The sequence below is a fragment of the Amblyomma mixtum genome, chromosome 5 (genome assembly GCF_055824585.1).
Source record: "Amblyomma mixtum isolate Tamu chromosome 5, ASM5582458v1, whole genome shotgun sequence".
NCBI lineage: Eukaryota > Metazoa > Arthropoda > Arachnida > Ixodida > Ixodidae > Amblyomma > Amblyomma mixtum.
The window spans coordinates 188,482,208-188,495,090 of NC_143016.1; the positions used below are offsets into that span (position 1 = coordinate 188,482,208).

The 12,883-nt window shown below is 50.1% G+C and overlaps 1 protein-coding gene across 1 annotated transcript in view; it reads left to right on the forward strand.

The window, feature by feature from the left end:
* LOC149345173 (lipase member J-like) overlaps positions 1 to 12,883 on the forward strand; it is a 99,596-nt gene that overhangs the window by 52,327 nt on the left and 34,386 nt on the right. The window contains exon 3 of the mRNA XM_089546483.1: positions 9,256 to 9,370. Coding sequence (XP_089402609.1) covers positions 9,256 to 9,370 — 115 coding nt within the window. The remainder of the gene's footprint in view (positions 1 to 9,255; positions 9,371 to 12,883) is intronic.

Sequence of the window (12,883 nt, forward strand, 5' to 3'; positions counted from 1 at the left end):
AATGTGAAGGCGGATGACAATCCGACATCAATTAATACTGCGTTTCCTCTGAAATTCCAGTGCTCTTATCAGCGTTTTCACTTGGACCTCGGCCACGCGGGTCGGACACGCAGTTAAAATCACCCATGAGTACGGCATACCGGTCACAGTGTAGAAGAGTTGCCATACCCTCGAGGAAAATTGCTTGCTGCGCCCGATTTCTTGAAGCATACATACATGGTCTGTTCTGAAAGCAGTAGGACTCATTTTTTTAAACAAAATTTATTCATGAGAATAGTACAAACGATTACAATTTTTCAAGGTAGGACCCTTCCGCACCTACACGCTGCTGCCAATGAGTTTTACCGTTTTCGTACACCTCCAGGAACGCCTGGACCGGAATGCTGTTTAGCTCCCTCGTCACGGCCTGTTGAACCACCTCTACCGATCCGTGATGCTCCCCCTTGAGCGTCTATTTTATTCTCGGGAATAGAAAAAAGTCTGGCGGGGCCAAGTCGAGGCTGTAGGGCGGCTGAGGCAGCCTTGCCGCCATGTGCTGGGCAAAACATCGGGGTCCTCATTCACATGATGAAGAAGATCCTACCGGTTGGCCTTTTCCTCCTCTGACAACACTCCCTGCACCAACTTCGCGCACGCTTTCCTCATGGATAAGTTTTCTGTCACGATCTCAAAAACTTGGGTTTGAGGAATGCTCAAGTCATCTGCAATTATTCTGATACTTATTCTACGATCACTGTTAAGTAAATGTCTCACTAGCTGCACATTTTCGTTGGTCTTGCTGGTCGAAGGGCGTCTGGAGCGGTCGTCTTCCTCCATTCTTTCCTTACCTTCTCGGAAAAGCTTGTGCCACTCAAAAAACACCTGATCTACCCATGGAAGCGTCACCGTAGGCCCCCTAAACCATGTTGTGAGTCTCTTTGCCCGTTTTACCAAGATTTACTCAAAATTCGATCGCGTATCGCTGATCCAGTAAACGCTCGATGATTCTGCGAGACGAGAAGTTTCGACAGGGGTTCACAGTATAAGCGACCTCCTCTCTTCAGCGGCCGAGAGCCGACTGCCAATTTTCCCCAGCATTCCCAATATCCCCCTTCAACGATCCTGCGCGCGCAGACCACCTCTCGTCCGCCCGTTCGTCCAGGAAAAAACCAGTCCTGATACTTTCAGAACAGACCCTGTATGTTGATTAACACCCACGATTCGTCCTGCAGCCGAACGTCACAGCATATCACGCACCCATATGTGTCAACCTGGTACACAAAGACAGAAACAGAAAGGCTCCTTTTGAAGAACAGAAAGCAGCCCACCGAAAGGCCTACTGAGTGTGGCACAAATACATTGTAATCTGTTAAGAAAGGGCGCAGGGCCACCTCTGTATCGAATTCACTTTCGACCTTAGTCTCTTGAGCAGCACAATGTCTATCCGAGTGCCCGTAAACAATCGGCGCAAATGCATTTATTTCTGCCTAGACCTGAGCACACAGGTGTTGAGCTTTGCGACGATCAGCTGTTCCACGTTCGACGATGGTGGCCAACGAGCACGTAAGTCAACCATGTGCGATGTCGGGCGCCAAACCGGAAGGTGAGACCTCCCTAGAGCTAGCATCCTTTCTCCTCGATCTGGAGCGCTGAAGAGATTTCTTGGTCTTTGACTTTCGATGGCAGGGCTTGTGCTTGGGTGCAGGAGCGGCTCGCTCCTGAAAGGAGGCAGAACTCGGCGACATGCCACGCTCCGAGGGCACATGTGAATTTGGACATCCGCCCCACTCTTCCCATCAGGGGGTAAGCTGACAGGCTGGCAATGAGCCACGTGTATGGCGCAGCCGACACAGGCATCAGGAATCCCATTAGTGCTGGTCGATTTCAGGAAAAATATCTCCAAATATCCAAAATATATATTCAAAATATTTAGGGTTTCTCCGTAAGGAATTTCTTTGATTGGTCGAGAAGGTCTTGATGACATCAGCACAATCAAAGTTGAAAATTTAAGGATTGGAATGTTTGGAGTACCTTCCATTGGATTATCATATGGCAGTATAGGAATCACACCCATTAATCAACCTTGATCCATTTTGTGGGGGAGGGGATAGTCTACTTACAAAATTTTGGGGGTTCTTTAGAATTTTCGGGATAGGCGAGCTTCAAATGGTGAGGCGTTTTCTTTTTTAACAATACAGTTAAGAAGACACCCGCTTTTTAATGTAGCGCCACCGTTTCGGCACGCGGAAGAAGCGGTGGGCACGTGCTAGAGAGAACGCCGGGACCTCGGCCTCGGTCGGACGCTGCCACCGCTGCTCCCTGACGCTCCTCTCAGGCAGCCTTCAAATAAACGTTGCCCCGGTCGCCTCCTGGGGACCTCCACATTGACCTCTACAACGTGGCTACACGGCGAACCGCCTCTTCTTCATCAGCGGCGTTCCAGGATGGTGTACTGACAGGACCCAAGTTTCGACCCGCCGCTTGCAGCGCTCGGCCCCCAGGGTGTTGGCGGGTGGTTCGCTCAGTTCGAGGCTGCACTGTACATGAGCGGTGTCACTATCCAGCCGTTCAAACACGCAGTCCTTTGCGACATCCTACCGCCCGACCTTCTGCGCCGACTCGCTTGCTCTGCCTTGGGCTGCCGGCCATACGATGAGCCGCACGCAGCCGTCTTGGCAGACTTCGGCGCCTACTATGTTCCGCTGCCACTCTACGGCGCACCAGACCCGCTTTCGCCGCCTCCAGCCTTTGGCCCTGCACCGGCCTCGCTCGCGCCCACGCAGCCTTCATCAGAACCCGGCCCGCCTCAGCAGCCCCTCGCCGCCACTCCTGACCAGCGTTTCCGGCCCGGCCGTCCCTCTCACCGCCACACCAGGTGGGATGAGCACGAGCTTCGCCTCACGTCCTCCTCCCACATCTACCCTACCCACGTCTTTGGCCCTGCCTCTTTGCGCTTCACGGACGTTGTCGCCCCAGCCTCTTGCAGCCACGGACGACTCCGCGGCATCTGCCGCGTGGCGGCTTCCAGCATCTTCATCTACCTCGTCACTACCGGCAGCAGCTCTCCAGGCCTCTGCTGTGACGTTGAAGTCTCGACCCGCTGATGCTAAGGAGGTCTCGGCAACGACCAAGCCTGCTTGTCTCACCCCCAGCCCCTCAAAAGGTCCGTAGAGCACCAATCGTCTTCAGGAGCATGATGAGAAGGCCCAACCGGTGACAGCAGTAACAAGCATGGCGGTTGCCACCAGCCCCGCTTTGCCTGAAAAGGACCCTGAACCGGTGCCAGCGCCTGCTCTCAAGCCCGACGAAGCCACTGATGTGGGCCCTTCTTGCGCCCCACCGGTGTTAACATCGTCAGAGAAACCTGACAACACTGGCTCGGCCGCCACCTCATGCCCATTCCCGGTGAGCCCATCTGTCCTTCCTGCCACGAGGCGCGCATGCACGCCCCACCAGAGCCCTGTGCAACCCGCACTGCTTCCCACGGCTCCCTGAGCATCTGTCAGTGTCGCGAATCGGGGTGACGCGTCCCCGACTGGTGAAGGGGAACGCTTTCGCGTGCAGGTTCTAAGAAAGGAACAAAGAAATCAAACAAAGCAAAACGAAGCCATGTTTATATTTTAAAGGAAAGGGAGCCAATAGAAGAAGAGGATGATGATGATGAAAACTTTATATCAAGGGAGTTTTGGACACGTCGGTCCTTGGGCCCCCGCACGGCCCCACTGCACTCAAACGTTCATGTCCCGGAGGCTCATGACGCTGGCAGCCCGGCCGGTGGCGATGGCTTGCTTGGCCGGGTCCTCGGAGCGCAGTAGGGTCTCCCAAGCCTCCCATGAGGTAAGGTGCTCCAGGCCCCGCGGGGGAGGAACCGCCGGGCAGAGGAAAAGAATATGGTCGAGGGTGGCTTTGGGGTGGTGGCAGAGGGTACAGGAAGGGTTCGTGTGGACTGGGTGATATCGCGAGCGTATATAAGGGGAGGGCAAAGTGCGTGTTTGGAGCAGCCTCCAAAGTGTCTGATGGTAATTGTCGAGGGAAGGATGAGGTAGGGGGTAGAGCCGACGCTCGGCTTTGTAGGCCTGCGTCATTTCACTGAATGAGTGCATGCGCTCCCGCGAGAACCCCAGGTCGGAGGCCGCCGGTGCCCGGTTGAGAGAAGCTCGGGCTAAAGCGTTGGCGGCCTCGTTTCCGGGATTCCCGGAGTGGGCAGGCACCCATATCAGCTCCACATGGCGGGGCGGGTGCGCGGCGAGGGAGTCCAGTATGCGAAATGCAGGGACGTGAACTCTCCCGCGAGCAAAATTTAGTATGGCAGTTTTGGAATCTGACAGTATATATCGCGCCTCCGTGCGGGTGATGGCCAGGGCAATGGCGGCCTTTTCGGCCTCCTCCGAAGTGGCAGTAGGGATTATGTGAAGTGTGGCAATGGGTTAGAGGGAGGGGTTCGTGATGGCGACAACCGCGTCCTCGCCCGTGCATGCGGCATCCACCGAAACGGCATACGGTTCCGTGCCATAGTATTTGTGGAGTGCCCGTGCGCGAGCTCTGCGGCGGGGTTCGTGGTAGGTGGGATGCATGTTTTTGGGGGGAGGTTTAATAAATAAATCGCGGTGAATGAGGCGGGGTACCTGGAGCTGTGTGGGATCGGTAGCTGGTAGGCGTATACCGAGGGTGTGTAGGATGTGTCTCCCGGTGGTGGTTCTCGCGAGACGTATGTATTGTGTCTGTCGGTGGGCCTGAATAAGCTCCCCTATCGTATTGTGCAGGCCTAGTTGAAAGAGTTTTTCGGTTGAGGTATTTTGGGGTAGGTGTAATGCTGTCTTAAATGCTGTTCGAATCATGGCATCCAGGGTGGAGATTTCCCTAGCCTGGAGTTTCAGGTAGGGGAGCGTGAAGATAAAGCGGCTGAGGACGAAGGCATGAATGAGACGACATAGGTCATGCTCCTTCATGCCCCGGTGGTGTGCAGAAACGCGGCGGATTAGGTGTGATATCGACACAGTTGTCTGCTTGAGTTTCCGTATGGTGAGTGTGTTTTTCCCGTTGTTCTGGATGTGGAGGAGAAGTCGGAGCTCCTCATAATCCGCCCCACAACACGAAACTGTCCCACAGCCCCCATCACCGTGACACTGGAAAACCGGCCCATCCCGGAGGTAAGAAGAGGACAACACTAAGGAAAACACACACTACGCACACGTAAAACACAGCAGATAAAAAGGAGAGAGTTAACCGGCTACAAAGCGTCCAAGGTGGTGCGGGAATGCCTTGCAGGTAGCACAGACGCGGGTTGGCGAGTTGCGATGCGTCGCTGGCGTTGCGTTCAGGAAGGCGATGGTAGACAGCCAGGAGATGAGGAACTAAGATGGATACGGGAGACGCTGACGAACTCGTGTCAGCCGCCCCCAAGAACTGAGCAGCTGCAGCAGGAAAACTGTAGCCAGGTTGTGTCGACGGCGTTCCGCAAACACCGTAGGCTTGTGCAGCCTATCCCAGGAAGCCGTGGGAGCAAAGTGGCGATCGTAGTAGGCCTGCGTCGTTGATTTAAGGGAGGTCCGCGGCAGCACAGACCCGAAGTCTGACCGCTGCCACCTCCACGCTTGAATGAGGCTTAATGGTCTTGCGTTGATGATGCAAGGGAAGCCGCAGGCAGCTCGAACCCAACGTCCGACAGCTGCCACTTCCACGCTTGAACCCCCAGACTTGTGCTGCGGTGTCTTCCTCAACACCTCGGTTTGCTGACACGTAGCTCTACTCTCCTCGTGCCTGCCTCGCGCACACCACTCGCATGCGCACACGTGCAACGCGGGGCTGGCACGTACGGCGCTCCGCTGTCCGACGCACCACTGCCGACACGCCGCGTTCCAAAAATCCCTCACCAGTGTGGTGTGCACATCACAGTCGGCTTCGCAAGTGACTGTGCCTCCGCGACAAACGAGAAAGCCGCCTGAGGTGGTGGCCTGCGTACGACATGGACGCATTTGGGCGGGCCCCATCCAGCACCGCGTGTGGTCGGAGCACCAGTGCTCCCGTTCCTTCGAACGCACACGTATCGGACTTGTGCCCTACTCCTCCAACCGCCGCTGCCAGCACCCAAGCGGCCACGGCTTTCCCATCAGATGGCCGCCGCCCGTTGCTCGCTCTGCCTTCGCCTGCCTTGCCGTTGCATCGCCGCCTGGAGCGCCTGCGCCTCCGCTTCTACCGCTGCTGCTGCCACAGGCGGCACCTTCTACCAGATCTGCGCGCTGTTTCATCTTCAGGACAACCTCGAGCGCACTGTAAGCCCTACCACTGGACATGCAGACTGGTTTCCGAGCATCCCGTCCACATTTCTTGGGTGACTTTTCATGTCTGCTGTCCCTATCCTCACTGTGCCTTTTCCGCATACCTCGCCCATTGCGAAGCTGCCAGGCTCGACCGCCTGAGCTTGGTGCTCCCGCCCGGCTGCCTTCCCGTACTACTGACCTGAACTGATGTGCCTTTCTTTCCCCGTTTACACTTTTCTGTTTGTTCAATGCTCTCCTTTTCTGTTTTCTGTCCTTTTCGCACAAATTCGCCGTTAATGCTGGGTGGGCGCCTCTGTAGTGCCACCTTTTCGGTACGCGGAGGACGAAGTGGCTGGCGCGTGCTGGAGAGAACGCTGGGACCTCGGCCTCGGCCGGACGCTCCCGCCGCTGCTCTACCGTTTCTCTAAGGCAGCCTTCAAATAAACGTAGCCGCGGCCGCCTCCTGGGCGACCTCCACATTGGCCTCTACAAATACATAGTTTACAGCATTTGCTTTCACCTTGCAACGTGAAAGCAAATACAGCTTGAGGGGAAAGTTATCAACTCTAGTATTTTGCCATTAAGATGTTCTTAAACAGCGTATGCAAAAACTGCCATTTATCATGAGATTACCTTTTATGAGCGATTAAAATGCACACAATTATTTTATGCGCAATATAACTCAGCTCGAATACTCGAGCGCGTGCAATATTGTACCAGTAGCAAGAGAGAAAATTCTTGCATCACGCGCAAACAGAGCAGTACGCCACCATAAAAAATATTGAGCTCTCATCAGCTGTTAGGCCTATAGCCTTTTCTGTGAGTGATCTTGAAACGGGCCTCCTGTGTCTCTGGAGACTTGCACTGCAGCCTTGCTTTGAAAAGTATGCAGAAAAATGCTTTTTCTGCAGAGTTTTGAGGGATCTATGTATCGCAATTGCCGCATTCTAAATCCAATCAACCATTTTCCACTAAAATAAAGTCTCCAAATCCCATGCGCCTTACAGTCGAATATGAAAACTGCACTATGCTATGAACAGCATATCCCCCTGGCACGCCTGTTAAGCTTCTCAGCGCTGGTAGTTGGCATAGTTAGCATATAGGAGACTTATGACCGACGTATGCATATTCGCGGATATAAGCATGCCTGTTTCCCACGACAATGACCCGAAATTGCGGAGCCGAGCAGCAGCTTTTACGCACCCCCCCCCCCCCCCCCCTTCGTGTTCGTGCCTTTTACAATGCGGCTCTAGCCTAAAAATTAATAAATTTTTGGCCAGATTGGTTCCACTTGAACAATTCAACTTCCGCGTTCAGATCTATAAAAGCTCTAGCGCTTATAATAGTATTTATTTATTTATCGTACCCCTCAGGAACAGAGCCATTACTGAGGGGCAGTGGCAAAAACGCAAGAATAAGATTAGAAAAATACAACAGAGACAAATTTAAATAATACCTGAGTATACCATGCTAGCTAGCATCGCGGAACATCTCGTAATTATTGATGCCGGCAGTATCTACGGGAAGGTGATTCCAGTCCGTCGAGGAATGCAGCAAGAATGACTCTGAAAAATATTTGGTGTTAGAGGAATCGAAACCGAGTTTATGATTATGGTCAGTACGATTTGATACCTAAAATGGCTGTGTAATAAGGCCACCGCGCAGTACAGGATGATGACGCAACTTGTGAAATAATGAGATACGAGACACTTTTCGACGAAGTGACAGCAACAGAAGAGAAAGGCTTGACTTCATAGTAGTTATGCCTGCAGTGCGGTTGTAAATAGTGAGGATGAAACGCACAGTTATTCTGAACCATTTCACTAGCAGTAATATGAATGTCATAAGGAGGATCCCAGACTGGTGATGCATACTGCAGTTTTGAACGAATTAGTGTGTTATACAGCAAATGTTTCACAGGAGAAGGAACGTTGAAAAAATTGCGACTTAAAACCTAGCATGCGATTAGCGTTGTTGATTATGTGCTAGATATGAAGAGATCAGCTTAGGTTAGAAGTGATATGAACGCCAAGATATTTTTACGACGTCACAGACTCTAAAGACATGTTATCAATATAATATGAAATCGAGGCAGTGGATTTTCTTAAAGCAGGCATGGCTTTGCATTTCTTAATGTTTAGTTGAATTGTCTTGAATAAAAAGCGCCAACGAAGACGAGCACAAAAGACAAGGAAACGGACGACACAGCGCTTGCTATTTTGTGCTCGTCTTCGTTCGCGCTGTTTGTTCAAGATGCTTAACCAACTAGCCCGCCGAAACGTGTTAGTTGAATTGACCAATTATTGCACCAGTTAGCTACAGTGGTAAGGTCAGTCTGAAGTGGGCAGCTGTCGTTATTATCGGTTATTTCTCCTAAAATAACTCAATCGTCCGCAAAAAGGAGGATATGAGAGTTAACAAGAGACGGAAGATCGTTGATGTAGATGAAGAATAAAAGAGGTCCAAGGACTGAGCCTTGTGGAACGCCTGAATGCACACCTGTAAAGCCGGAATTAAAACCATTGGCGGTTACAAACTGTGAGCGATTAAGAAAACACTCAATCCCTTTCAGTAATTAGGGTCAATATTAAGGTTACTTAATTTTAATAATAGGCGTCTGTGACATACCTTGTCGAAAGCTTTACTAAAGTTAGTCTTTGGTTGTCGTTTCGTCTATTTGAGAAGAAAAGCTTCAACTACGGGCTGTTTCTTGTCACGGAGGAATGGCACTCTAGTCAGTACAAGCCGCACGTTCCGGTATTTCTGCTAAGATGGCGGGCTGTATTATATTCTTCGCTAGAAACAATGACGCACCATACTTTCTTCATGGCCTTATAATTTTACCGATGAGTGGAGGCTGCTGAGACGAAACAACAACACCAGCGTATTAAGTGCGTGTTTCAGTCTCCTCAAAGGTTTAGTTCATTACGAGCCGTCATTTATGTGGAGGATAACTACATTTGAAATTGTAATTGAAAGTTCTGTCTAATATTTTATTTCTTGCCCTGCGACGCAGGTTACGTGCTTGCGGACAACGGTTACGATGTGTGGCTCGGAAACGTCCGCGGTAACACCTACGGAAAGAAGCACAAGACTTTGGATGTCAAGTCGAAGGCGTTCTGGAATTTCTCGTAAGCACCAACATTCCTAACAAAGCACAGCACTAATTTCTATTTGAGAATCTGTGTCCACGTGCACAAAAACCTTCCTCTCCGAAGAGGGTTCTCCGATCAGGGTCACTGGCCAGTATGCCAGGAAATAGGAAGCGTGGTTCTGTTGGAAAACGTTGTCGAAGTGTTTTCCCCATGTTGTTGCCTCACCATCGTCGATCTCCACCACAGGAGTCGCAGATACAGCCAGCACTGAGTATGAGATACTCAATGACATGGTATTATCCTGCTGCGCCTGGCAAATCGCCGCATTCTTATCTTTTTCTATTTACTTCTGCGATTTACTAAGATAACTTGCATATAGTATGCAGCAAAATTCTCTTAACTCTCCGTATAGCGAGAGGGAGGTCTTAAGTGAGTGGTCCCCAGGCAGAGAAAAGCAGACGTGCATATTTCACACCAGCAACGGCGCTGCCAAGGCGCATGCTTTTTCATACAACTGAGCATTCATATGGAATCTGTCATGTTCACTTGCGGCGAATGGGAAAGCCTTAAAGTTCGAGGCTGTAGCTTTCGTTTCAGTGGCACCAAATTATGTGTTGCAGCAGGATTAGTATAGCAACCCAACGCCGACCTCACTTAAAAATGTTTCAGATGCCCTTGGCCTATTAGTTACATGGGGTAGAATCGTTCAGTGGACTGTTCCGGACAGCTTGCCTTTCTTTTTTAAACATAAATAATTTTAAACATAAAAAGCTTTTAGCTGCCATTCTCGGTGAACTCAGTCAAATATCATACAAAAATCGTGGCCATACCAATGTCCTCAAGAGCTGCATTTTGCTCCCGAAAGAAATTTTGCGGGGAAAAAAAGATAACCTAGCGCATCAAGCAATATTCCATCCAACGCCGGCACTAATCGCATATCTTTATTGACCGACTCCTAAGGCGCCTGCGGCGACTCACGCCCTTTGTTGCGACTCATATAGCCTATCAAACATAGTGTAGCATATGACTACTGGCTCCACTTCGGGGGCACTGGTAGGTGCTGCGTCAAAGCCAGAATTGTACAAAAGACTCAGAAAAGAATACTCGAAAATAACTTCTAAATAGTTAATGAAAACTTGTAGATGGTGCGTAAGTTTTTCTGGACGAAATAATAGAGGAGAGCGACACACTCCCTCACGAAAGACACTCTTTCATCTGCCTTTATTTGTAGCGAGGTTAGCAAATATGTGCAGAAAACGAAGAAAACCAAGACATGCGCAGCGATGAATAACACACAGTGACAGATACGGAAACATAAAAAAAGATCTCGAAAGGAACGTTCAAGGTACTTGATTTATGCCTTTAGGAGTTTCCAGACGTATCCGTTGTTCCTAATATGAAAAGCTGGATGCTCTGTGAAAGCACGATGTTCTGCCAATGTGGTGCCTCCACCCCTTAACGCACGCAAATGATCCCCTGCATGGTCCTTTACGCAGCGCCCAGTATGGCCCATGTACGCCTTCTCTCAGTTGGAGGGGAGGAATAACCGCTAGCTTGACAGGACTGAAGAACGAGAAGAGGACAGGACGAGCGGTTCTCGTTCTTCAGTCCTGTCAAGCTAGCGGTTATTCCTCCCCTCCAACATGTCAGACCAACTGGCCCAAAGCTTCCCCTTGTTGAGCCTTCTCTCAGCTCAGCGGAATCTCGTAAACGACCCCGCTACAGCAGTTGACAAACCACTTAACATGCAACATGAACTGGTGGGCACATTGGTCAGACATGATTTGTAGTACAGCAGCGCAGCGGCACAAGGCGCTGTGTCTCGCCTCTTCTCTTCCTTCGGCCTCATGCCGTGGCGCTGTTGCACTAATCTTAGCGTGCTTCTTGATGCATGCGCCCTTATTTTTTCCAGCACAAGAAATGGGTGGGAAAAGTAAGCAGAGTTTTTTCGGAACGGAAAACTGAACTGGGACACCGTGTCGGTTCACCACTTCCTTCATATGATAGGCGGCCTTATGAATATACGGAAGCACAAGAGGTTTAACCGCGTTATTTTCCGCCACGCTCTCCTTCCCTAACATTGCATTCTTGGCCTTCTGAAGTAGGGCTTCACCTGCGGGCACAATGACAGCCGAACGGTAGCGGGCAGGAAGCAGGCAGTGTACTTGCATCTTAAATCTTTACGGCATACTGTGCGGGCAGGACTGCGTGAGTGCAGACCCCAATAATATGCTAATGTTAGCTCTCTTAACTGTCTTGGAATGTGCGGACTGGTAGCGTAAGAGCTCTTTCTGTGCCCGCGGAGAGTACTCACAACAAACATGGCCATCCCTTAAAGTAATCTGAAAACAGAAACGAACCTTGTGAAGGCAGTTCGTACGTAAGCACCGCACCCTTGCTATTCCGCTCAAAGCTCTCTAAGATACTACCCACCTAACCAGTGTACGTCAGTTTGTTTTGTTTGTTAACAATAATGAGAAAATCGTCAACGTATCTAATTCTTTAAGCACAGCCCCCTCATTATAAATTTTTTTAAGAGCGTGTTCTAAAAAGGCTAAAGACACACTGCAAAAACAGGCCCTACGTAGGATCCAATACACATTCCTTCTTTCTGACCGTAAATTTGTTCTCAAGAGAGATAAAAGTAACACTAAGGTAAAACTGAAGATAAACCATATTTTAAACACGGTAGCTAAGTTCAGTCAAGAACCAAGTGTGGCAGGGCTTGAGTTGCTCGTGTTCAATCGCCAAATAGGAAGAAAGACATCAGAAGAAAATTAAGAAAGTTGGCTGCTTGATGGTGTAGATGCGGTGATGAAGACTACTAGTAGAACGAGCACAGGTCACCCAAAGGATGGGTTGAGAGTGGTTGCTTTCTTCCTTCCGAATCAATTACGTCTGCTTATATCAGACAAGGAAGGAGGCTTCATGGTGCTGGCTGTGGAGGAGCACCACAAAAGAGTGGAAGAGGCGATCGTCCATAATTTCAATCTGTGAAATTCAGCACTACTGGAGTAAAGTGAAAGGCGGCAGTGTTGTGCAAAGGTTTCGAACAGAACAGGTTAGCGATTGCTATTGTTTACGCTAAGTGCAATGCTGTTACTGTTCTATTTACGACTAAAACCCATAAGCAGCATAAGGCTTCTGGGTCAGTGGTCAGCAAGTTCTGAGCAAGTGTCTTCAGATACACCTGAATTCACTGCAAATTCAAAGCCCATTCCCTACCAAGCATTCGAAAGATGCGGTAGGCTTCCTCGAGGATAAACATTGTGTTGGATGTTTGTTCCCTGTAGACGCAGAAAATTTGTTTTCTTCTGTGCCCCATGATCATCTGTTAGAAGTTCTTAGGGATGCAATAGAAGAAAACATGATTTTAGGGTATCGGAACACTTGTGTTGTAACAGTCGGTAGTTTATTGCGTGTTCTTGACTTTTATGTAAGTTTTTACTTTCTGAGATTATCTTTTATCATCAGAAAAAAGGAATATACACGGATCCTGCTCAGCACCAGTTCCTTGTAGTCTGTGTTTAGCTTTCTTAGACCGTGTTC